The sequence below is a fragment of the Arachis stenosperma genome, chromosome 5 (genome assembly GCF_014773155.1).
Source record: "Arachis stenosperma cultivar V10309 chromosome 5, arast.V10309.gnm1.PFL2, whole genome shotgun sequence".
NCBI lineage: Eukaryota > Viridiplantae > Streptophyta > Magnoliopsida > Fabales > Fabaceae > Arachis > Arachis stenosperma.
Genome location: NC_080381.1, coordinates 55,673,855 through 55,701,429, shown reverse-complemented (window position 1 = coordinate 55,701,429; position 27,575 = coordinate 55,673,855). Strand labels below are relative to the sequence as shown.

The following is a 27,575-nucleotide window of genomic DNA, read 5'->3' as shown; positions in this document are numbered from 1 at the left end:
AGTGACGCGGACGCTTCAGGGACGTATTCGCGTGGGCGTGTTTGTGCCTATGGCACACCTCCAGCCAAGCTCCCACGTATCTTTCTGCTTCTTTTCCTCGTGTTACGAAAGCACATATGACGCGTACGCGTCAGCAACGCTTGCGCGTTGCATGCTCTTTACCCCTTTTTTATATATGTGCAGAATGCGAATGCCAATGCAGACTATGTGCAGAGATTATGAGAAGAGTTACTAAGAAAAAATAAAGCAGAAAATGAAAAAAGAAAATTGAGATTGAAACGGAACGATCATACTATGGTGGGTTGTCTCCCACCTAGCACTTTACTTTTACGTCCTTAAGTTGGACAGTCTTTAGGCTCGTTCTGCTTCTGTTGGTGGGTCTTCCAGGAGGAAGACCTCTAGCTCTTTGTGATCCTTCATCTTCTCACCATGATAAAGCTTTAGGCGGTGTCCATTAACCTTAATGAATTTGGAGCTAGAAGGATGACGCAGGTGAAAAACTGCTATGGCTCTGCCTTTTCTACTCTGTAGGGACCTTCCCATCTTGATCACAGTTTGCCTGGCATAAGCCTCAGTCTGGAGTTGTAAAGAAGAACTAACTCCCTTGGTCTGAATTCTCTCCTTTTAATGTGCTTGTCATGGACGGCCTTTATCTTTTTCTTGTATCGCCTGGAGTTGTCATATGCTTCTAGGCGAAGGTTCTCTAATTCTGCTAGTTGCAGCTTCCTTTTAGCACCAGCTTCCTTAAAATTCATGTTGCATTCATTTACAGCCAGAAGGCCTTGTGTTTCATTTCTACTGGAAGGTGGCAAGCCTTACCGTACACTAAGCGAAAGGGGCTCATCCCAATAGGTGTCTTGTACGCTGTTCGATATGCCCAGAGCGCATCTTGTAACTTGGCACTCCAGTCTTTCCTATGAGGCTTTACTATCTTTTCCAGAATGCGTTTAATCTCTCTGTTAGATACCTCTGCTTGTCCATTGGTCTGGGAATGATAAGCTGTTGCTACTTTGTGAACAATTTCATGCTTCTTCAGTAATCCTGTTAGTCTCCTGTTACAAAAGTGAGTGCCTTGGTCACTCACGATTGCTCGTGGTGATCCAAAGCGACAGATAATATGGTTTCTAACAAAGGAAACAATAGTGTTAGTATCATCAGTACGGGTAAGAATTGCTTCCACCCATTTAGAAACATAATCTACAGCTAACAGTATGTAAAGGTAACCATTAGGGTTTGGAAATGGACCCATGAAGTCAATACCCCAAACATCAAAAATTTCACAGAAAAGCATAATCTGTTGAGGTATCTCATCCCTCTTGGATATATTACCAAACCTTTGGCATGGGGAACAAGATTTACAAAAGATAGCAGCACCTTTAAAAAGAGTAGGCCACCAGAATCCATAGTCTAAAATTTTTCTAGCTGTCCTTTGAGGGCCAAAATGTCCTCCACTCTCAGAAGAGTGGCAGGCCTCTAAAATGGATTGGAATTCTGATTGGGGTACACACCTTCTAATTACCTGGTCAGCACCACACCTCCATAAATATGGATCATCCCATATATAATATTTGGACTCGCTTTTTAGCTTGTCTCTTTGATGCTTAGTAAAATTGAGAGGGAAAGTATGGCTAACTAGATAATTAGCTACAGGTACATACCAAGGAGCTACTTCAGATACTGCATGCAAGCTATCAAATGGAAAAGCATCATTAATAGGAGTGGAGTCATCCTTAATGTGCTCAAGGTGACTCAAGTGGTCTGCCACTAAATTCTGGTTACCACTCCTATCCTTAATTTCTAAGTCAAATTCTTGCAGCAACAGTATCCATTGTATCAACCTTGGTTTGGACTCTTTTTTAGCTAATAAATATTTTAGAGCTGCATGGTCTGAGTACACTACTACCTTAGTACCAAGTAAATAGGCTCGGAATTTATTTAGAGCAAAAACAATAGCAAGAAGCTCCTTTTCAGTAGTAGTGTAATTAGACTGAGCAGCGTCTAAGGTCTTAGACACATAAGCTATTACGAAATGATCCTTACCTTCGCGCTGAGCCAGTGCCGCTCCTACTGCATGGTTGGAGGCATCACACATAATCTCAAAATGCTGGCTCCAGTCTGGTCCTCTCACAATTGGAGCTTGAGTCAGGGCGATCTTCAGTTTATCAAATGCTTGCATGCAATCCTCGCTGAACTCAAACTCAATATCTTTCTGCAGTAGTCTGGATAAAGGTAAAGCTACCTTACTGAAGTCCTTAATAAATCTCCTATAGAAACCTGCATGGCCAAGGAACGAACGGACTTCCCTCACAGAGGAGGGATAAAGCAAACTAGAAATGACATCTACCTTTGTTTGGTCTACAAAAATACCAGATGAGAGACAACATGTCCTAGAACAATCCCTTGTTTCACCATAAAATGACACTTTTCAAAATTCAATATAAGGTTTGAACTAACACACATGTCTAATACTCTAGATAAACTATCCAAGCAAAGGCTAAAAGAATCACCATATCCGCTAAAATCATCCATAAAAACCTCCACACAATTCTCAAAAAGATCAGAGAAAAGACTCATCATGCACCTTTGGAAAGTAGCTGGTGTATTGCACAAGCCAAAAAGCATTCTCTTGTAAGCATGAGTCCCAAATGGACATGTAAAAGTAGTCTTTTCCTGATCCTCAAGAGCTATATGAATTTGAAAATAGCCTGTATAACCATCTAAAAAGTAGTAATTGGATTTACCTGACAAGCGATCAAGCATTTGATCAATAAATGGCAGGGGATAGTGATCCTTACAAGTGGCTTGGTTGAGACGCCTGTAATCAATACAAACTCTCCATGAATTTTGCACTCTAGTTGTCAGGAGCTCTCCATACTCATTCTTTATTGTTGTGACCCCAGACTTCTTGGGCACCACTTGTACAGGACTGACCCATTCGCTATCTGAAATGGGGTAGATGATGTCTGCTTCAAGTAGCCTGGTTACTTCTTTCTTGACAAACTCTAAGATGGTGAGATTCAGTCTTCTTTGGGGTTGACGGACAAGGTTTGATCCCTCTTCTAAGAATATTTTGTGCTCACAAACTTGAGGGCTGATCCCTACTATATCCGCCAAGCTCCACCCAATTGCTTTCTTGTTTTGTCTCAGCACACTGAGCAGCTGCTCCTCCTGTTGGGAAGTGAGTTCCCTTGCAATGATAACTGGGAACTTCTGATTATCCTCAAGGTAAGCATACTTGAGGTGTGGAGGGAGGGGCTTCAATTCCGATCTCTGCTCATGGCTAGGTCTAGATTATCCGGGGTTATTTAGAATGGCAAAGCGTCCTCATTATCTTCAGAGGGTGTCCCCACACTTGGACCTTGCTCCAAGTGCTTCTCTTCTACTTCTTCTTGGTGAACTTCAGCTACAGATTCATCAATGACGTCGCACTGGAAGATAGAATGGTCTTCCGAAGGGTGCTTATCATTCAAACTGAAACTCACTGTTCTGCCATCTATCTCAAAGGAGTAAGTTCCTGAGAATGCATCCAGCTTGAACTTTGAAGTCTTCAGGAATGGTCTTCCAAGCAGGATTGATGACGGTCTTCCTAAGTTATTAGGGGGCATTTTTAGGATATAGAAGTCGATGGGAAATGTGAGCCCCTTAATGCTCACTAATACATCTTCAGCAATTCCAACTATTGTAATAATGCTTTTATCTGCTAACACAAAACGAGCTGCCAACCTTTTTAAGGGAGAGAGCCTCAAAGCATCATATATAGACAATGGCATTATACTAACAAACGCTCTTAAATCACACATGCAGTCAGAAAATAATACACCTCCAATGGTACAGTAAACCATGCATGGACCTGGATCACTACATTTTTCAGGTATACCTCTCATTAAAGCAGATATAGAACTACCTAAAGGAATAGTTTCTAATTCATAAATTTTATCTTTGTGTATGCATAAATCTTTCAGAAACTTTGCATATTTAGGTACTTGTTGAATAACATAAAAAAGGGGGAACAGTTACCTCAACCTTTTTGAAAATTTCTACCATTTTGGGATCAAGTTCCATCTGCTTTTTAGATTTCCGTGTAAGGTGTGGAAATGGGATAGGAATGGCATCATTTGCAGCTTCTGCTTCCTTTGGTGTTTCATTTCCGGGGTAAGGTATTTCTTCTTCGACCAAGTTTTGCACTTCATCTTCTTCTTCAACTTCCTCCACTTCAACCATGTCCTCTATTAGGGTGTGTTCTAGTGAGCTTGGCTCCTCCGAATTCCTCTCTTGCAGTGTAGTTCCGGATCTCAAAGTGATGGCATTGATATCCCACTTGGGGTTGGGTAAAGGTTGAGAGGGAATTCCACTGGAGTTTGAAGGCTAGTTGTTGGAGTTATTTGGTGATCCAATCTGTGATATAATTGCTTGCAAGGTAGAGTTCAGACCGTTCAAGGTAGAAGTGAGGTTGTTCTCCATTGTCTTCTACCTTTGATCAATAGAGTGTAGCAACTCGTCATTGGAAGAGGAAGGGGGGTAAGTAATCTGAGGGGTCTGCTGTTGATTGTTTTGTGGTGCTTGGGACTGTCTTTGGTGAGGTGCTCTGTAAGGATAGTTCTGATTCTGCTGTCTGTTGTTATTATTCCACCTCTGATTTTTATTATTGTCTCTGTCTCCTCTATTATAGTTGTCCCTCCATTCCTGGTTGGAATTATCTCTCCAACCCTGGTTGGAGTTGTCCTGCCAAACTTGGTTAAAGTTTCCACCCTGGTTATAGTTGCTACCTTATTGATAGTATCCTTGATTCGGGCAGTCATAAAGATTGTGAGTAGCTGCCAAGGTTTTGTCCTCATGTTGGATTTGTGGACATTCATCAATGTAATGACTATAATTAGCACATATTCCACATACTCTCTGAGGAACCAGTTGTTGACTAGGTTATGGTGAAGGAAGTTGAGACTGTTGTTGGCCCAGATGTATCTGCTTCAGTAGGTTGGTCATCTCACATAGTGATTGTGTGAGAGCAGTATTCTCGTTGCTAGAGGAAACCTCTGCCACGGCCTTGGGGTGGTTATTCCTGTTGCACTTGTGAGTTCGAGCATACTCAGCCAAGTCGTCGATCAGTTGCCATGCTTCATCTGTGGTCTTGTACTTTTTCAGAGAACCATTGCTTGCACAATCTAATGTAGTCTTATCCTGAGGCTTCATGCCTTGTGTGAAGTAGCTGATCAACACCAACTTGTCAATTATGTGGTGGGGGCATGGGTCTAGGAGATTAGTGAAGCGCTCCGAGTACTCGTAGAGAGTCTCGGATTCGCCCTGGATGATCATTGAAATCTCTTTCCTTAGTCTATCAGTAACTTCAGCTGGAAAGTATTTTTCTAGGAATTCTCTCCTGAGCATATCCCAGTTAGTAACAACTGCTTCCGGTTGAGTGTAGTACCACTCCCTCGCTTTTTTCTCAAGAGAAAACGGAAAAGCGGCTAGCAAAATAGAAGTCTCAATCGCACCATTATGCCTAACAGTAGAACAGGCTGTCTGAAAATCTCTGAGGTGCTTGAGAGGCTCTTGAGCAGGTAAGCCGTGAAACTTTGGCAACAGATTAATTAGTGCAGTTTTTATTTCAATATCTACACCCAGATTTGGATTATGTGCTTGGAAAGGTGGTAATGTAAAATTTGGAGCTCCTGCCTCTTGAAAAGTAATCCTCTTGGGAGCTACCACGTCCTCTGTGCTCAAATCAACTAAATCAGTAGAAAGAGAGCATGTTTCTTCCTTAAATGACGTTTCAAATTAGTCCTTAGAAAGGACTAACCAACGGTGAGCCCGCCTTATATGTGAGATAATTCTTTCAATTTCAGGATTAAATACGGGTAGACTCGGATCAGGTACTGAACGCGTCATTCAATGAAAGAGACATACAGCTCATGGTAATAAAATAAAATAAAATAAAATGCAAATAAAATAAAAATCCAACCAACAAATTAGCACACTGTTGCAACTCGCCGGCAACGGCGCCAAAAATTGATGTGGCAAAAAATCACCAATCAAGAGTTTATAGAGAAAACAGTGTTGTAAGTATAGCTCTTAACCAATGAAGATTCCGCGTATCAATTTAAAAGAGTTGTCACAAAATTTTAGAAATAAAATACTGGAGTATGAGTCCCAGGTCATCTCCCAACGAGTTGCAGAGAGAATGCTAATTTATTAATTAGGGGTTTTCAAGAGAGTTGAGTTGGATAATGAGCAATTAAATAGTTGTAAATTAAAGAAATAAAAACTAAGAATGATTATTAATATTCTAAATAAAAAGGCCTTGACTGCCGGAATGATCAATTGGAAGTTCTATCCTTGTTGGGATCTCTTAGGTGTAGTATCAAAAAGGTTGTTGTTTTCACTTAGTTAACCCTTACTAGATAAAGGAAAGTCAAGTGATTGAGCTAACTCTTATTCGCAAATCCTAGTCTTCTCCCTTGGGAAGGTCAAGCGTTAGTAAATGCAGAACTCGCCAACAACTTCCTGTTTAATCTTCACTTAAGCCTTCCAACTCAAGTGTCTCCTTTTAATCAACCCCCATGTCAAGTAGGAAATCTACTCCATTGACATGAATATAATACTCAGAAAAATATAAGAAGAAGACATAATAAATTAAATAAAATAGAGACTTCAAAGTTAATTAAAAATAAAAGTAATCCTCTGTGTCAACAATCCATGAAAATAATCCATTTACCACTTTAAACAAGAATTAAAAATATGCAATAAATAAAAGAGCAAGTAAGGAAACAAACTAGAATAGTATCTTCAACGGAGGTGATGACTCTTCAATATCTGAGGCAAAAAGCATATAACTAATAAACTATAAATGTAAAGAGAACCTAGAGGAAGAGTAGTTCCTCTCTAGATTCAGATCTAAAATCCTAAAACTATCCTAATGAGAATGTGTGCTGATGTGTCTTGAGTCTCTGCACATTTCCTGGCTTTATTCTGTATTCCTGGGCCAAAAACTGGGTCAAAGCTCGGCCCAAAATCACCCCCAGCATTTTCTGTTATTTCTGCAGATCGCGCAAGTCACGCGTACGCGTCAGGCACGCGCACGCGTCGCTGCGATTTTCTCCATTCCGCGCGCTCGCGTGAGCCACGCGATCGCGTCATGCTTGCTGGTTATCTCCTTAGTTTCTTGTGTTCCTTCTATTTTTGCAAGCTTCCTCTCCATTCTCTAAGCCATTCCTGCCCTGTGAAGCCTGAAACACTTAACACACAGATCACAGTATCGAATGGTATAAAGAAGAATTGAAATATACAAATTAAAGATCTATAGGAAGCAAGTTTTCAACCATAGAACAAACTTAGGAGGGGATTGTAAAATCATGCAGTTCATATGAATAAGTGGTTAAAGACTTAATAAAACCACTCAATTAAACACAAGATAAACCATAAAATAGTGGTTTATCAATAATCTACGTTGTGTGGGAGTAAAGTGGGTTCTTATGTTAAACAATTTGCATAAGATATGGGTTCAAAATTAAAAAAAGGTTGGAAAACATATTTTCTATTCCTATCGCCAAAACACTTGAAAAAAAATCTTAAAGAGCTTGTGGTCTTGAATTGCTCTCGATTGATGGAAATTGTAGCCATCAAGGAAGAAAATTCTAACAACAGTGGTGAACAAATTTTTTACTTTTCAAAACTGGCAACCATCAAATTTTTTAGACTATCAAAAATTCAAGAGTTTCTATCCTTGAACTAAAGAAATAAAATTTCCAGTACTGAACAACTTGTCTATTAAACAATGTGACAACTTGGAACCATTCAGAGAAATAATAGATATAATCATTTTATAGATCATTATACTGATAACATCCTCTAGGCAGTTAGTTAGAAACATATGAGTTATGAGAGGTTAATGTCATATTTATAAAGTAAACAAAGTGTACTCTAACTAGAAGGTGGATTGCAACACCCTATATTACACACCTACATTGCTGCATTAGCCTAATTCAACTCCAAAACTTGCATTCTAAAAAGTATATTTAACAATAAAATAGTTGGTTGGGTAAAAGAGAATGTAGATATACTTACTAGAATCACATAATTAGTGGTTGGTATATTTCTTGTAAATTAAATGCCATCTACAGAGACATCTCACTTTGCAAGTAAGTTCCTTTAACAAATTATTACATAAAGAATGCTTGCCTTTGCTTTTAATATTGTAAGATAGATTGTAAGAACTGGGTTTTTTATGGATAAAATCATTTAACTGCCCAAATTAAATTCCAGAAAGTTAGGATGAGAATTTGGGGATTTAAATATGATTTTTGGACTCAGTAGGTCTTTCTGAGTTAGAAAATATGTTTTCTACGAAAAACCGTGAAAACCACAAACCGACAGTCGAACCAGTTGAACTGGTTCAAGTCTTTTCGGTGTTGTGCGAGAAACAGTGAAAATAGCCGAAAATCTTAGAAAAATATTAGAGATGGAAAACTGGGCGTTAGTGTTAAAGGTTTGGCCTAAAGTTGGGCCAAACAGACTAAAAACGCTAACGGGTTGGATCGAGCTCGAGTTGGACCCATGCCCAACATATATAAGGGTTCATTAATGAACCCAAACACCCACAACACACTCATAACACACACACTCAGCTGAAAGAGAAGGAGAAGAGGAGAAACCCTTGAACACTATTCACTTCAATCTTCACAAGCTCATATCTTGAGCTACAGAGCTCCGATCGCCGCACCGTTTATGGCTAAGCATTTCTTGTGAAGAGCTCTACAAAAGCCATACAAGAAACTGGAGAGGTAACCACGAAATTGTTTCTATTCTTCTCCTCAAAGTTTTGAGTTTTTAGGGTTTTGGCAAAGTGAGGTTTCGTAATTTTTGGGTGTTTAGGTGCACTCTAGCCTTTGATTGATGTTGGTTTTGGCTTCTAAAACTGTTGGGCAAGGTAAGAGGCATTGAAACTCTTGTGAAATTTCAATTTATAATGAGCCCTAGGTTGATTTGTGATGATTTATGTACATATAGCTTGTTTATGGTGATGTTTGGAGCTTGTTGATGATTGTTGATGCTTGTTGGAGATCTTTGGTGGCTTAGATTGTGCTTGAAAGCTTATCTTGGGCACAATTTGGGATTTTGGTGCATATTGGAGATCAGCCAAGGTATGGTTTCGGTTTTCTCTATGTAGTATATAATATTCATGGACACTTAGGCTAGTGACCCATAGGATAGGTTTGAAAATTGATATGTTGTTGATGATTGGTTGGTTTATGATGTACCATGAATTGATATTGTTGTTGATGTTAAATGATGATGTTGAGATATGACGGTTTTGGATGAATGAATATTGTTGGCTAATAATATGAAGCTTGGTTGAGTTGATGATGAAGGTAGTTAGTGATAAAATGATGATTGGTGGATATGTGTTTGGAGTGTTATATATATACTTGATTATTGAGGATGAAAATGATGAAATTGGATGGAAAGATTGGTATTAATTGTGACGAGTAAACTAAGAGGGTAGATTGTGCTGTAGAGGGGAGTTTGGTATGGTTTTGATTGGTTTGGGATATGAGAATTGGGAGCATTGGTAAATTGAGAACTTTGGGTAAAAGTTGATTTTTAATGAAATTTGTCTGATTATAACTTATGCCTCATTTTTCAAAATTGGTTGAAAATTTTTTGAAATTAAAGGTCATTGAAAATGTTTTAATTCGATATAAAGTTTGTAAAATTTGGAATTTTGTAGAGAAAGTTATGATCATTCAAAGTTGGTGTTAAAAATCTGTTGCAGAATTTCAGGATTTCTGATATGTGCGAACGCATAGCTTTGTGTGAATGCACAGCCCTGCGAAAAGCTTATTCTGTGCGGATGCACAGATAGGTGCGTATGTGACGAACTGATTTTCTATCGGTAAAGAAATTCACAAATATAATCGCGTTGTAAGTATAGTTTCTAAACCAATAGAGAATCCTTTCGTACAAAAGTTTTGTTTGTCACTTAAGCAAACCCAATAAAATTAATTAACTTAAGTATTCAAACCTCTGGTGTCTTTTCAAGAAATTTCAGGGAGGTGTATTTTATTATCGGTTATGGAAAAAGACATATTTTATTTTGGGTTTTTGAAATAAGGAACAAGTAATTTAAATAGCGAGAAAAATAAATTAATAATTACGAAAATCTCTTAGCAAGGTATGAGAAATTGAAGTCCTATCCTAGTTATCCTTATCAGGTGTGATGAGAATTGGACTCTGCTCCCACTTTAGTTAGCCCTTACTAAATAAAGAAAAGTCAAGCGGACTAATTAATTTGATCCTCAAGTCCTAGTCAACTCCTATGGAAAGACTAGAGTTATTGGAGTACAAATTAATCAGCAAAGAATTCCAATTTCAATCAACAGCTCAGTTTGATAACTCAAGTGTTACTAATTACTCAACCAAAGCCAAAAGGGGAAAATAAATCTAAATTAAATTAAAAGAATTCATAAATAAAATAAGGAGAAAAATCAAATCTGAAATACCTCAAATTGCATTAATAAAAGAAATCAAATCCAACATGGCAAAGTTCATAAATTAATTTGGAAAAATAAATAAAAGGAACATTAAAGCTGTCTCAGTATGAATTGAGTCTCTACATGTTCCCTGACTTTATTCTGTGTTTATGGGTCGAAAACTGGGTCAAAACGCGACCCAAAATCGTCCCAAGCATTTCCTGAATTTTTTGCAGATTGCGCATGTCACGCGTACGCGTCGGTTACACGTACGCGTCGTTTGACGATTTTCCTCTCCACGCGTGTGCGTCAGGCACGCACTCGTGTCGTTTGCGCGAACTCCAATCTACACGTACGCGTCAAGCATGCGTACGCGTCACTGTGATTTTGTCCAAATCGTGCGCACGCGATAGCCATGCGTGAGCGTCGCTGTTCGCTGGTTGTCTCCTTTATTTCTTGTGCTCCTTCCCTTTTTGCAAGCTTCCTCTCCATTCTCTAAGCCATTCCTGCCCTATGAAGCCTGAAACACTTAACACACGGATCACAGCATCGAATGGTATAAAGGAGAATTAAAATGCGTAATTAAAAGATCTCTAGGAAGCAAGTTTTCAACTATAGAACTAAACTAGGAAAGAATTGTAAAATCATGCAAATCATATGAATAAGTGGGCAAGAATTTGATAAAAAAAACCACTCAATTAAACACAATATAAACCATAAAATAGTAGTTTATCACACTTAAACATTAGCATGTCCTCATGCTTAGCTTAAGGAGATAAAATAAATGAGTAGAGAAAAGCAAGACTCATGCAATGCAACCTATGAATGTGAATGCAACTACATGCTAAAATGATTCTACCTACTTGGTGAAAAAGTAAATAAATCTTTCAAGAACAAATATGAACTGGATTTCACTAATTCAAATCACAAAATAAAGTATAAATAACTTACAAGAAGAAAATAGCTCATGAAAGCAGGGAGCAAGGAATCGAGCATCGAACCGTGACTAGAAGTGTATGCACTCTAATCGCTCAGGTGTTTAAGGTTCAATTCTCTCAATTCTCTACTAATTTTGCTTTCTAAGGCTTGCTCTTTATCTAACAATCAACAAAAATTTAATGTACAGATACACATATCAAGAGATCTTTTAAGGATTGTAATGGGGTTAGGGTCAAGGTAGGATTGTATTTGGCCAAGTGGACTAAAATTTGAATCCTTAATTAACTTAAACTTTCCACCTAACTTTAGACAATCCATGTAATCATAATACCACATCTAACTATCCATTAACCATGTTTTCCACATATTCATGCATCCTGATTTTGAGTACAGTACATATACATTGCTATCGCCATTTACTTTGGGGCATTTTGTCCCCTTTTTATTCTTTACTCTTTTTTCTTTTCTTTTTCTCTTTTTCTTCTCTTTTTTTATTTTTTTTATTTTTTTTATTTTTTTCTAATTTTCTCAATGCATATGATTAAATTATTGAATGCATGAACATGTCCTAAACATTTCTTTCACATTTTCATAAAGATATACAACACCTAATTCTTAAACCAGACGTTTTCAAACCCACTTTTCCCCACACTTAATTCATGAGCACTCTCACTAGTCTAAGCTAACCAAGGATTCAAATTAAGGACATTATTGTTTTCCGCTTAGAGTTAGTGATGAGCTAAAGTAAAGGACAAAGGGGTAAAATAGGCTCAAAATTGGGTTGCAAGGGATAATGAAGGGTAAGGCCATATGGGTATGTAAGCTCAGTGAAATAAGGCATCAATCATATAAGTGTATTCATACATTAAACAATGAAAATATAGAATCAAGAAAGACAAAGATCACAATTTTAGAGAGAACAACACACACCAAAAAAATAAAATATTGGTTGATAAGATGCAACCAATCAATTAGGCTCAAAATCTCACTGGTTTTGTGTGTTCGAGCTCTAAAACCATGTTCCAAAATAAAATTTCTTCAAACAAGTTTTTCAAAAAGTTTAATTCAAATTAGTGAAATGCTATAAAAAGTTTCTTGAAAAAGAAAATATTACTGCAACCAAGTGGTAAAATATGCACAAAATCAAACAAACATGAAATCAAACATGCAAATGCAACAACTAATTTAACAAAGAAAATTAAACATTGGTGTTGAGAAGGAAGTAACTAACCCACGGAAGTCGGTATCGACCTCCCCACACTTAAAGATTGTAGTGTCCTCGGTGCATGCTGAGACGTGCAAGTGGACGGGTGGCTCCAACTGATGCTTTTCTCCAAAGATTGTGCAGATGGACTTGTCGGTTGTCCCATATAGAAGTTCTTCCTTTCCTTTCTTCGGTGGCCATCCTGAAAGAAGATGAAAGGAAAGAAAAGTAACCCAGAAATAAAGATAAGAAAACAAATAAAGTATGGGTGTTTAATGCCAAATAATAAGGGTCTCAATTACATGGTAGCTACGACATGCAAGTGAGAAAACAATAGAAGTACATGGCATATCAATAGTGCAAGAATTGCAACAAAGGGGCTAAGAGTGTGGGTAATGCAAGATAGTATAAGCTCATGTCAATGCAAAAGTAATACAAGTATCATAAAAGATGAGCATTGACTTAAATAATATTACCTAACAATGGCAAACAAGTCACTAAGCACCAAAATAATACCAGAAAAGATATAATAGTTGAATAAGAAAATTTAACGCCAACGGAAAAATAATAAATTTTAAAAAATAAAAATATGCACAAAATTAAAATGCAATGAATGAAAGTATGCAAATAAATTAAATAAAATAGAATGGAAGTGAAGAGTGATGAGTTTAAGGGATGAAGAAGAAGAAAGTAAGAAAGGAGGAGGAAAGGAGAGAAGAAAGAAGTAAGAATTTAAAAACAAGGCGCGACGCGCGCGCGCAGGGCACGCGTGCGCGTGAAAACCGCATTAACCATGTGACGCGTAAGCGTCGCCCACGCGTACGCGTGGGTGGTCAAAATTTAAAAATGGCGCACACACGTCAGTGACGCATACGCGTGGGTGATTTTGTGCCTTGGGCACAGTGCCCGCACCAGGCCAGCACAACTTTCGACCTAACACCTTTTTACGCCGATTTGTAGGGTCACGCGTATGCGTGGGTGACGCGTACGCGTGGAAGGCTGATTTTGCAATTGACACGGACACGTCAGGGACGCGTTCGCGTGGGCATGTTTGTGCCTGAGGCATGCCTCCAGCCACGCTCCCGCGCAACTCTCTGTAAGGTTTAGTGTCGCATGTGACGCGTGTGCGTGGTTCATGCGCCCGCGTTGGACGCATTTTTTTTCTGGTATATATGCAAAATGCAGAATGCAGTATGCAGATGCTAATGCAAACATTATGAATGACACTAATAAAATAAAAATAAAATAAACAAAGGAATGATTATACCATGGTGGGTTGTCTCCCACCTAGCACTTTTAGTTAAAGTCCTTAAGTTGGACATTTGGGGAGTCCTTTGTTATGGTGTCTTATGCTTGAACTCATCCAGGAATCTCCACCAATGTTTGTAATTCCAATATCCTCTGGGATCCCAAACTAGGCACATAAAGCCTTCAAGCAAGTTAAAGCAGATGACTAGACCCCAAGAGTGTTGATTGCCAGAATGAATTTCGGGGTCCCAGATCTTACTTTTATACCCGTCTTCTTGTTGATTATCATGATTCCATCCGGGTGGCACGCAATTGAAATTTTTACTAAGGCATCCAAGCAGCTTCCTTGATCTATACAATTGAGCTTTACACCAAACCTTGCATTTCAAATTGGAGCATACAACCATGTTGAACCTTGCTTGACAACTCCAACCACTAACCATCTTCCTCTTGCTCTTAATGCCACAAAGAGCTCTAAGTTGACCATCCATCTCTAGAATCCCATTGATGGGAATTTTTTGGTTGGAGACAAGAATCTCTCCCAAAAACACACCAATCTAACCGGCAAGTGCACCGGGTCGTATCAAGTAATAAAACTCACGGGTGTGAGGTCGATCCCACAGGGATTGAAGGATTGAGCAATTTTAATTTAGTGGTTGAATTAGTCAAGCAAATCAAGATTTGGTTGATTGAGTTGCAGAATTTAAATTGCATTGAAAGTAAAGAGAACAAGAGATTAAAGTGCTGAATCTTAAGGAACAAGAAATTAAATGGCAGAAACTTAGATTGCAAGAAATGTAAATTGCAAGAATCTTAAATGACAAAAAATGTAAATGGCTTGAAATGTAAAGGGGATTGGGACTTAGATTTGCAGGAATTAAACCAAGAAAAGTTAAATTGCCTCAAACAGAAAGTAAATGGGAATTGGGGTTGAATCAGATTCAAACAGAAAAGTAAATGAACAATAATTGCAAGAAATAGAAAATTGAAATGGTAAATTCGGATCTCAGGTCCCAGAGACTAGAAAACTGAGTCTAGATCTCAATGCCTTCCTAGATCCAACAAGAACAATAGCAAGGAAATTGTAAATTGCAAAGAAAGTAAATGAGAAAGCAAGTAGCAGAAAAGGAAATTCAATTTGCAGTGAAAGTAAACAAGATCCAAGGTGAGATTGAAACAGAATTCCTTCAATTCTCAAACCCAAGATCCAAGACAAGTGTAATTCAAATTGAAAGCAATTAAAACTAAAAGGAAGAGAATGGAATTCTCCTTCCCCAAACTAAGAAACTAAAGATCACTCTCTGTAACTGAAAAATAAAGGAAAGTTCTATGAAAAATTCTAAAAAGGGAACCCCCGAATGAATTGAATTCTAGCCTATTTATACACTTTCTTCAATTGATCTTTAAGCCTTGATTTGGGCCTTTGCTCTTGGTGGAATTGGGTTGAAAGAGGCCTTGGTTGATTGCTCTTGAAGTTTAGAGAGAGACCCAAGTGAATCAATTGAACCGGATTGAGTTTTGCAAAGTTGGGTTTAAAGTTAGCCTCAAAGTTAGGGGCTAACTTTGAGGCCAACTTTTCATGGCAGCAAAACTCACTTTCTGCATCTCACGTTGGAGCCAACGTTAGGGGGCTAACTTTGTCCCTAACGTTGGCCTTGCTTTGTGTTGGTGAGGCGCCAACGTTAGCCTCCAAGTTAGGGGGCTAACGTTGGCGCAAACGTTGCACACCCTGGAGGAGAGTACTCATGCCAACGTTAGCCTCCAAGTTAGGGGCTAACGTTGGCGCAAACGTTGGCAGCCCTGGGAGCAAATCTTCATGCCAACGTTAGCCTCCAAGTTAGGGGCTAACGTTGGCGCTAACGTGGCTAGCCCTGGGAGGAATTTTTAGCTTCCAACGTTAGCCTCCAAGTTAGGGGGCTAACGTTGAGGCTAACTTCAACTCCAACTTCATTCTTCCTGGTTCAATTTCACTTGATTCCTTGTCTTCTCTTATCTTCTAGCCATTCCTTCTCACTTCAATCCTTTTCCAAGCTTTCTTCACCTATCATAGATCAACCAAACACATCAAAGCTATGCTTGAAATCATGAGATGATCATTCTATCCTAATATGCACCAATTATGGCATCAAACCTCATGAAAAAGCCTTAATTCACACATGGTTGATTCAATCAAAGGAAGCATGAAAATCTACCTAATTTGGCTTGCTTAAGCCTCAAGAAAGTGCATAATTCAAGTGAAAACACAAGAAAAAGACTAGTAAAACTAGGCTAAGATGACTTGTCATCACAACACCAAACTTAAAGCTTGCTTGTCCCCAAGCAAGAAATGAATTATGCTCAAAGGTTCTTTCAATTAAGATGGACTGAGGAACACTTGTAAAGTACAGTGAGAGAAGTGATTAAGTAACAGTGGGGTGAACTCTAAATTGTATGCTCAAGCAAGGGTTTCAGTGCTCACTAGTCCTTACATATTAGGAGTCGTAGGTCTTTAGGATTTTCATCCAAATGGTATCATGGAGATCTCTTTATATGTAATCACCTTGAAGCAGCTTATAGTTTCTGTGCTTTGACCTCGACTCTAAGTGTCATGTCTCAAGGCGGCTCTTTAGATAAGCTTTCAATCAATACTCCTAAACCAGTTGGTTTTAAGGTATTAGGTGTTAAAGCACCCCTCAGGATTTACTTGCTCAAGCCTCTTTCCTTGACACACTTCAACCACAAGCATTTACTAGGATAGCAACTCTTTGAGTTTTTGTTTCTTTCTTTCTTTTTCTGCCTAGTAATTGATGCTCAGAGCCTTGGGCCATGTTCTTTTTGTTTTTGTATTTTCTTTTCTTTTCTTTTTGGTTGCTGCTTCTCGGATCAATTGATTTTTGAGAATCTCCACAATACTTCTTTGAACTTCATATCCTGCCTATGAGCTCCCATGCAGGTTTTCACAAGCATGCAACCTCAATACATAATCATACAAATAGAACCACCACTTTTCCTAATCTTTTGCTTTCCTCAAAATTATTTTTAATCCCTCAATCCTTCTTTTCAAAGAACTTTCATGTGATGCATTCTTGAAAATTGAGTGCAAACAAGTTTTGAAGATAAGAATGTTGTGAATGATCAGCCATCTTGCTTATTGAATTATAAAGGAAGATTATGCTATGCAGGCAGGCAGGAACATAAAAAGAAAACTATATGATGCAGACAAACAGGGCAATTAAGGATACAATCTAACTTTCAATCACAGCAACAATTGATGTAAAACAATCACTTAACAATACAACCTGTTGGAGTTCACTTGCTTTCCTTCTCATCATCATTAATGCTAGCCTTTATGTTCATCTTTTGCTTCTTTGATTGATGATGATAAATCCCTCCAAAGGCTTGTATGACATTCTGCAATGATATTAAAAGTTGCTTGTTCCCCAAGCACTTAAAAACAATGGTTAGTCTGCATGATCTATTTGTAGGCTTTTTGAACTTACTTTGGTGTGGGAACACCAAACTTAGTACCTTGCCAATGCATCAAATTAACCATGTGTGAAATTCTTTCTTCTTTCTTTTTTTTTTTTTCAAAAGCAATAAAACTGAAAATAGCAGAATAGTTAATTAGTTTGTCTAAATGCTTGAAGCTAGCATTATGCAGAAGGTGAGAATATATTGTATGATGGAATTTTGGTGGAACACCAAACTTAAAATCCTTCATTCTCCCTTAGATTGTTTTGGTGTGCAACACCAAACTTAGCTTCTTGCAATATAGATAAAACTAATTAACCCTTTTTTATTGAGATAGATATGAAAAGATGGTTACCTCCGGTTGGGTTGCCTCCCAACAAGCGCTTCTTTATTGTCACTAGCTTGACATCTTGTTCTTTGATCATGGAGGCTGAAAATCATAGTGCCTTAGCTTTTCTCCTCTTACTATGAACTTCCTTCCAGTCTCCTCCATTTCTTGGTGCTCTTCTTCAGAAATTCCAGAGGTAGAGAACTTTCTCCTGGTTTATGCCATACAACCAAAACAGCAAAGATACACAGAACATTTTGTAGCTTGAGTGCAGTGAGAGTTAGTAGAGACAAAGTCTCAAACAGTTAGTGTGCAAGTTAGAAATAAAAGAAACAGAAAAAAATGCTTGATCTAAATAACCACCTCACTTAATCATTGTCAATCTAATCAATCCCCGGCAACGGCGCCAAAAACTTGATGGGAATTTTTTGGTTGGAGACAAGAATCTCTCCCAAAAACACACCAATCTAACCGGCAAGTGCACCGGGTCGTATCAAGTAATAAAACTCACGGGTGTGAGGTCGATCCCACAGGGATTGAAGGATTGAGCAATTTTAATTTAGTGGTTGAATTAGTCAAGCGAATCAAGATTTGGTTGATTGAGTTGCAGAATTTAAATTGCATTGAAAGTAAAGAGAACAAGAGATTAAAGTGCTGAATCTTAAGGAACAAGAAATTAAATGGCAAAAACTTAGATTGCAAGAAATGTAAATTGCAAGAATCTTAAATGACAAGAAATGTAAATGGCTTGAAATGTAAAGGGGATTGGGACTTAGATTTGCAGGAATTAAACCAAGAAAAGTTAAATTGCCTCAAACAGAAAGTAAATGGGAATTGGGGTTGAATCAGATTCAAACAGAAAAGTAAATGAACAATAATTGCAAGAAATAGAAAATTGAAATGGTAAATTCGGATCTCAGGTCCCAGAGACTAGAAAACTGAGTCTAGATCTCAATGCCTTCCTAGATCCAACAAGAACAATAGCAAGGAAATTGTAAATTGCAAAGAAAGTAAATGAGAAAGCAAGTAGCAGAAAAGGAAATTCAATTTGCAGTGAAAGTAAACAAGATTCAAGGTGAGATTGAAACAGAATTCCTTCAATTCTCAAACCCAAGATCCAAGACAAGTGTAATTCAAATTGAAAGCAATTAAAACTAAAAGGAAGAGAATGGAATTCTCCTTCCCCAAACTAAGAAACTAAAGATCACTCTCTATAACTGAAAAATAAAGGAAAGTTCTATGAAAAATTCTAAAAAGGGAACCCCCGAATGAATTGAATTCTAGCCTATTTATACACTTTCTTCAATTGATCTTTAAGCCTTGATTTGGGCCTTTGCTCTTGGTGGAATTGGGTTGAAAGAGGCCTTGGTTGATTGCTCTTGAAGTTTAGAGAGAGACCCAAGTGAATCAATTGAACCGGATTGAGTTTTGCAAAGTTGGGTTTAAAGTTAGCCTCAAAGTTAGGGGGCTAACTTTGAGGCCAACTTTTCATGGCAGCAAAACTCACTTTCTGCATCTCACGTTGGAGCCAACGTTAGGGGGCTAACTTTGTCCCTAACGTTGGCCTTGCTTTGTGTTGGTGAGGCGCCAACGTTAGCCTCCAAGTTAGGGGGCTAACGTTGGCGCAAACGTTGCACACCCTGGAGGAGAGTACTCATGCCAACGTTAGCCTCCAAGTTAGGGGGCTAACGTTGGCGCAAACGTTGGCAGCCCTGGGAGCAAATCTTCATGCCAACGTTAGCCTCCAAGTTAGGGGGCTAACGTTGGCGCTAACGTGGCTAGCCCTGGGAGGAATTTTTAGCTTCCAACGTTAGCCTCCAAGTTAGGGGGCTAACGTTGAGGCTAACTTCAACTCCAACTTCATTCTTCCTGGTTCAATTTCACTTGATTCCTTGTCTTCTCTTATCTTCTAGCCATTCCTTCTCACTTCAATCCTTTTCCAAGCTTTCTTCACCTATCATAAATCAACCAAACACATCAAAGCTATGCTTGAAATCATGAGATGATCATTCTATCCTAATATGCACCAATTATGGCATCAAACCTCATGAAAAAGCCTTAATTCACACATGGTTGATTCAATCAAAGGAAGCATGAAAATCTACCTAATTTGGCTTGCTTAAGCCTCAAGAAAGTGCATAATTCAAGTGAAAACACAAGAAAAAGACTAGTAAAACTAGGCTAAGATGACTTGTCATCACCCATATTCAAGTGGGAAGGTAAAGGTTAAGGATAAGAATTTTACCCACTTGAATGTTGTATTGGACGATAATGGCTTTGGGAGAGGTGTTTCTAATGATCTTGCAAGCTCTACTCCATTGTTCTCTTTTTTGACATCTTTCACCTCTTTGCAAGCTTCTTCAATATCAACCTTTTCCTCTTGGTAGCTTTCTTCCAATTCAATCTCTTCTTCATTGCTTACCAAGGGCATGGGAGGTTGTGCTTCGTCTTCTTGAATCTCCATCTCTTGACTATCCTCTTCTAAGTCTTCAACTATGATATGCCTTGGAGGTTGTACACCTTCCTCAACATCAACATCAAACACCTTGGAAGGAGGCTCTATGACTTGACCTTCCCATGGAGGTTCAACATCTCCTAAGTCTGCAACCATATTTTCCTTTTCAATAATTGCTGCTTTGTCTAGTTGTTTAAGTATAAAATCGTACTCCTCCTTGATGATTTTTTTATATGACAACTCCCTTCAACTACTCCTTCATCTGCAAAGGTCTCTTCTACATTCACCTTTAGTGCCTCCTCTAGCTCCTTATGAACTATGGATTCGCGAAGATGATCCCTTCTCTCTTATTCCATGTCAATAGCATCATTGGGATCATGTTGCTCTTGGATTGATGGATGTGGGTGCTCTTCCATGGACGGTGGTGATGGGATGGAGAGATCATTTTGTGGTTGAAAAGAAAGTGCACTAGAGCTTGAGGGTTGATTGTTGAAGGTATTCGGTGGTCCAATTTGGGCGACGAGAGCTTGTATAGCAGAGTTTAAATCGGTAAGTGCTTTCTCCATGGATGTTTGATTTTGGTGCATAACTCTAAGAGTGCTGGTATCCAATGGAGGTTGAGGTGGATAGGAGGGTTCATTTGTTGGGAGAAAGGGTTCATGGTAGGAAGGTGGTTTTTCTTGGTAAGGGCACAGAGATGGTGAATATTGAGGTGGTGGCTAATGAGAGTAATTGTATTGGAATGGGGGTGGTTCTATGTATGGTTCATATGGCTCATAAGGTGGTTGGTATGGTGGTTGAGGGTTAGGGTCATATGGAGGTGAATGGCGAAAAGGGACTTGTGAGTTTGGTGGTTCAAAGGCATGTTGTGGAGGTAGTTCATAATCATAGGGTGGGGCTTGTTGGTAACTACAACGGGGTCCACCATATCTATTGTCTTGACATGCATTATGGAATGGTCGTGGTCCATGGTATCTTGGAGGGTGTTGATTCCTAAAGGGTTGATCAGATCCTTGTGGCTCCTTCCATATTTGATTGTTTTGACCTTGATGCATGTTCCTGTTATAATCTCCTCTTCCTGCAACATGATTATAACTAAACTCATAGCCAAAGGGGTGAGAATTCATAGTAGCTAAAAAAATTAAAAATAAAAACAAATAAACAATCAAAAAGAAAATATTTACAATAACCAATAATAAGGAACACGTTTGCAATTCCCCGGCAACGGCGCCATTTTTGACGAACTGATTTTCTATCGGTAAAGAAATTCACAAATATAATCGCGTTGTAAGTATAGTTTCTAAACCAACAGAGAATCCTTTCGTACAAAAGTTTTGTTTGTCACTTAAGCAAACCCAATAAAAATAATTAACCGAAGTATTCAAACCTCGGGTCGTCTTCTCAAGGAATTGCAGGGAGGTGTGTTTTATTATTGGTTATGGAAAAGATATATTTTATTTTGGGTTTTTGTAATAAGGAACAAGTAATTTAAATAGCGAGAAAAATAAATTAATAATTACGAAAATCTCTTGGCAAGGTATGAGAAATTGAAGTCCTATCCTAATTATCCTTATCAGGTGTGATGAGAATCGGACTCTGCTCCCACTTTAGTTAAGATAAAGGAAAGTCAAGCGGACTAATTAATTTGATCCTCAAGTCCTAGTCAACTCCTATAGAAAGACTAGAGTTATTGGAGTACAAATTAATCAGCAAAGAATTCCAATTTCAATCAACAGCTAAGTTTGATAACTCAAGTGTTACTAATTACTCAACCAAAGGCAAAAAGGGAAAATAAATCTAAATTAAATTAAAAACATTCATAAATAAAATAAGGAGAAAAATCAAATCTGAAATACCTCAAATTGCATTAATAAAAGAAATCAAATATAACATGGCAAAGTTCATAAATTAATTTGGAAAAATAAATAAAAAGAACATTAAACCTGGAAATTGAGAAGAAGAAATCCTAAATCCTTTAAGAGGAATCCTAATCCTAAATCCTAAGAGAGAGGAACGAACCTCTTTCTCTAAAAACTACATCTAAAACCTAAAATTATGTATATTAAAGCTGTCTCAGTATGAATTGAGTCTCTACATGTTCTCTGGCTTTATTATGTGTTTCTGCGTCAAAAACTGGATCAAAACGTGGCCCAAAATTGTCCCCAGCATTTCCTGAATTTTCTGCAGATCGCGCATGTCACGCGTACGCGTCGGTCACACGTACGTGTCGTTTGACGATTTTCCTCTCCACACGTGCGCGTCAGGCACACGCTCGCGTCGTTTGCGTGAACTCCAATTCACGCATTTGCGTCAAGCATGCGTACGCGTCGCTGTGATTTTGTCCAAATCGCACGCACGTATCAGCCATGCATGCGCGTCGCTGTTCGCTAGTTGCCTCCTTTATTTTTTGTGCTCCTTCCCTTTTTTCAAGCTTTCTCTTCATTCTCTAAGCCATTTCTGCCCTATGAAGCCTGAAACACTTAACACACGGACACGGCATCAAATGGTAAAAAGGAAAATTAAAATACGTAATTAAAAGATCTCTAGGAAGCAAGTTTTCAACCATGGAACTAAACTAGGAAGGAATTATAAAATCATGCAAATCATATGAACAAGTGGGCAAGAATTTGATAAAAACCACTCAATTAAACACAATATAAACCATAAAATAGTGGTTTATCAACCTCCCCACACTTAAATATTAGCATGTCCTCATGCTTAGCTTAAGGAGATAAAATAAATGAGTAGGGAAAAGCAAGACTCATGCAATGCAACCTATGAATGTGAATGCAACTACATGCTAAAATGATTCTACCTACTTGGTGAAAAAGTAAATAAATCTTTCAAGAACAAATATGAACTGGATTTCACTAATTCAAATCATAAAATAAAGTACAAATAACTTGCAAGAAGAAAATAGCTCATGAAAGAAGGGAGCAAGGAATCGAGCATCGAACTGTCACTAGAAGTGTATGCACTCTAATCGCTCAGGTGTTTAAGGTTCGATTCTCTCAATTCTCTACTAATCTTGCTTGCTAAGGCTTGCTCTTCATCTAACAATCAACAAAAATTTAATGCACAGATACACATATCAAGATGTCTTTTAAGGGTTGTAATGGGGTTAGGGTCAAGGTAAGATTGTATTTGACCAAGTGGACTAAAATTTGAATCCTTAATTAACTTAAATTTTCCACCTAAATTTAGACAATCCATGTAATCATAATACCACATCTAACTATCCATTAACCATGTTTTCCACAAATTAATGCATCCTAATTTCGAGTACAGTACATATGCATTGCTATCGCCATTTACTTTGGGGCATTTTGTCCCTTTTTTTACACACGGATCACGGCATCGAATGGTATAAAGGAAAATTAAAATACGTAATTAAAAGATCTCTAGGAAGCAAGTTTTCAACCATAGAACTAAACTAGGAAGGAATTGTAAAATCATGCAAATCCTATGAATAAGTGGGCAAGAATTTGATAAAAACCACTCAATTAAATACAATATAAACCATAAAATAGTGGTTTATCAGTATGCACAGGCAGGAAAAGGAACTCTGCTTGCAGCGTTATCACAGCTTGTGTGCGTGCACATCAATGAAAAATTATGACCTGTGGGTACGCACAACCCTGTGCGCACGCACAGGTCGGGAAGGGTCATCTGTTGGGGGCGCTCGCACAGCATGTGCGAGTTAACAGGCTTGTAAACTTTAGTACCTGTGTGTACGCACATCCTCGTGCCCACGCACACTTTCAAAATCTTCCTGGGCGTGCGCACACACACCCTTGTGTGAACGCACACGCCCTATTTCACAATTTTAAACTTTGTTTTTAACTATTTCACCTTCCCAACAAAGTTGTAAGCTTCTATAATACCATTTTAAGGTTTTTGGACTAAATTTTGAGTATGGGAATATCGGAAATGGACTAAGGGTTTTAGTTGATGTTTATTATAAAAAATTAGCGAACAGAGGTTTAGGTTTCTATTGTACTGAGGATTGGATCGATGGAGTGGGAAGGAGGAAGGAAAATGTTGAATTGACAGTGGTTGAGATGAGTCGAGGACTCTGAAAGAGATGAAGGATCCATGTGATATTGAAAGTGTTTTTGGAAAACCACTGATGTATCATTTGTATATTGAAATTATGAGACGCTATGCGCCCAGCAGGGACGGCGGTTGGATCCCGCCTGTCGAGGTAGTGCCGGTAGCGTAAGGATATTGGTTAGATCCCGCTTACGTTGAGATGTGAGGTCTGAGGCAAGAGTATCCTGCTCGCATCCTTTCAGAATCACTATAGTGTGCCGGAACTATATCCGGGTCGGTGATCCGAGCACGATATCTCGGGGGTTCCCATTATGATTTCCGAAAGGTAACATCTCTGGGAGATGTGTCGGGTTGGCAGTTGAACCGACAATGTGATATCACAGCCAGTAGGACAAGCATTCATCATGTGCATTTTCTATCTGTTTGATTGCTTTGCCAACTTTTAATTGTATGTCTATTTGTATAACATGTTTAATTGCTACTTGAATTACTTGCCTTATATGCTGCTACTTGTGTTTTACTTGCATTGTATGTAATTGTGTTTTCTACTTGGATTAAGGAGGTTCGGAAGGCGGTGGCGATGGGATCGCGTGGAGGATAGGTTGGTGAAGGCTGTGGGATAGTGGTGTTTGGTTAGAATAGAAATTCCTTAAGATAGAGTACCCTATTTTATTGTTTTAGTATACCTTAAGATGGAATCTTGTGATGGATATGGGGCTTAGGATTGCCTTTGGCATCCTGGGGTCTTATATCCTACATCACTGGGCACTGTTACCATACTGAGAACCTCCGGTTCTCATACCATATTTCTGTTGTATTTTTCAGATGCAGGTTGCAACCCACCTCGGTGAGTTTTTTGGTTGGTGACAGAAGCAGAGGATTCAGATACTTCTTTTTTAGTCCTTTGATTTATTTTGTATACGTCTCTCACTTTCGTATTTTGTTTTTGGCCTAGAGGCATGTATTGAGAGAACAAAAATTGTATAAGCTGTTTTTACTGTCAGTTTTCTATTTGTCTGTATATATGCCTAGCCAGCTTAAACTCCGTGATCCGTGACTAGATTCTCATAATATTATACTATGTTATTTTGTTATACTGTATCTATTCTTTGTGCTTTAAGTTAGTAGTTTCGTTAGTACGTTTTGCTCTTTTGAAATTCTATTTTTGAGCTATACCTTTCATCAGACTTCTAGATAATATTAATTCTTTAATCTATTATATATATGAGCTTAGAACTATCGTAATCTCTGATTAACCTTTGCTTTATGATGCGAGGTAAAGTTTAGGCTAATTAGGGCATTACATTTAGTGGTATTAGAGTGGTTTGTCCTTGTGAGCCTGAGGATGGACCGATTGTGCTTCATTGCATACTCTATGTGTTTCTTCTTTGATGCTATTAGGTTATCTACTTGATATTTCCTAGCATGCTTGTTTGTGAGTGCTTGTTTGGGATAATGGAAACACTAGGCTTTTGATATTGGGACTGATCACCTCGATATCGATTGTTTGGAATAAACAAGAAACCCAATGACCACTCGCAGACGAGGTCAAGTACATTCACGAGAGAGTAAAAATGGGCAACCGGCTGATAACCATGCTGAGTTCATGGCAGCGATGGCGAATTTGCCAAACACCATGGAAGCAAATGTTGCTGTGACTCTGCATATTGTGTAGAGGCTAGCCCAACCGACTGGAAACGGAAGCGAAAATGGAGAGGGTGCTGAAGACAGCTTGAGAGGCATTCTGAGAACTCTAGCTGCTTTTTAGAAAGCTGACCCACCGGTTTTCAATGGTTCGACAAACCATACTGAAGCTAACAACTGGTTCCAAGATGTGGAGCGTGCATTGCTAACTCAACATGTACCGTATGACCAGTTCGTGGAACATGCGGCTTATCAACTAGTGGGAGAAGCTCAACAATGGTAGCAAGGAAAGCGCCAACTAATACACCAACAGAACGTGAACATTACCTGGGCGTTATTCGAGGAAGCTTTCTACAAAAAGTACCTTCTTGAGTCAATAAAGAAGGCCAGAGAGTTGGAGTTCTTACAGCTAAAGCAAGGGTCCATGACTATAGCTGAATACACTAGTAAGTTTGAGGAACTTTGTAAGTTCTCGAGAATAAGTCAGGGTTCCCCTAAGTCCTATGAAGGCTGGAAATGCATTAAGTACCAAGTAGGGTTGAGAGAAGATATCATGCCTGTAGTGGCTCCATTGGAGGTTACGGGATTCTTAGAATTGGTGAACGAGGTAAGAATGGTGAAGGATTGCATTAAGAAGCAGACTTTAACGAGAGATACTCGCGGGGGTACAAGTATCAGAGGTCGTGAGAGTTATTTTCCACCAAGTGGCCAGATCTTCAAAAAGGATGGACATGCCACTCAACATCCTCATGGTCAAGAAAACTTCAGAAGAAGCAACAATTCCCAGCTTCGCCGGGCGAAAGGAAATGGTCAATGTTATGCATGTGGAATACCTGGACATATTGCCAGAAATTGCTATCGTGGTAACAGCCAAGATGAGGGTCAAAATCAACAGTCAGGTCGTGTGTGTACTTTGGATGCACGTGATGCGACGGGGTCGGATCCTCTAACAAGAGGTAAGCGTATGCTTTTAGTATTATGTTGCCTGGACCTAAGGATAGCTTGGTGCTATCTTTCACAAAGTCGCCGTTAGGGTTAAGAGAGCTTAGTGTTTTGCTGGAAGTAAACTATAGGAAGGGAAGATTCTAGTGGCGGTAGCCGAGGATTTCGGACTGGTAAGGACAAACGATCAGAGTGGACGTGCCGGAATGGATAACAGATATGACTAGAAGTCTTGGCGGCTCCCTACATGGGTGATGGTTGCGGTTCAGCACTAGTGGCAACGGAAGTACCGATTGACGCCTTTGCGGTTTTTAGCTATGATTTTGCGGTTTTAAGGTTTAGAATGAACTATTTTGAATGATTTGGTTTTGAAACTAAGATTGGAACTTTTGATCAAATGATATGATTTAAAAAGGAAAAGTGAGTCCTAAGATTTTGTTCACTTGTGACTTTGGTTTGTAAATTTTAATTTAACAAAAGGGATTCAAAAGGAAAGGTTTTGATTTAAAAGGTTTCAATGAATTTAGGCAAATCATGCTTTAAATGTTTGAATTACAAATAAATGGTTTTTGACTCTTTGATAAGGTTTTAACAATGGACTCATTTAGATTGAAGTATTTTTAAAGGTTTTGACAAATATTACAAAATTGATATTTGGTTTAAGGAAACTTTTCGGATTCTTAAGGACGATAATCAGAGTGACGGAGCGGAAGTTGTACGCTAAGTTGTTGACGTGTGAGTTTTGGAAGGAGGAAGTGAAGTTCTTAGGTCACGTGGTAAGCAAAGGAGGAATAACCGTAGATCCTTCTAAGGTGGAAACGGTGATTGAATGGAAAAGACCGACAA

At 38.6% G+C, this 27,575-nt stretch overlaps 1 protein-coding gene across 1 annotated transcript; it reads right to left on the bottom strand.

The window, feature by feature from the left end:
* Positions 1–766: 766 nt before the first annotated feature.
* On the bottom strand, positions 767–4,221 carry LOC130980808 (uncharacterized). The gene is made up of 4 exons (XM_057904450.1): positions 4,042–4,221; positions 2,041–2,209; positions 1,659–1,677; positions 767–1,052 (listed from the first exon to the last, which is right to left on the bottom strand). The coding sequence occupies exons 1-4, from the start codon at positions 4,219–4,221 to the stop codon at positions 767–769; spliced, it is 654 nt and encodes a 217-aa protein (XP_057760433.1).
* Between the last annotated feature and the right edge of the window lie 23,354 nt (positions 4,222–27,575).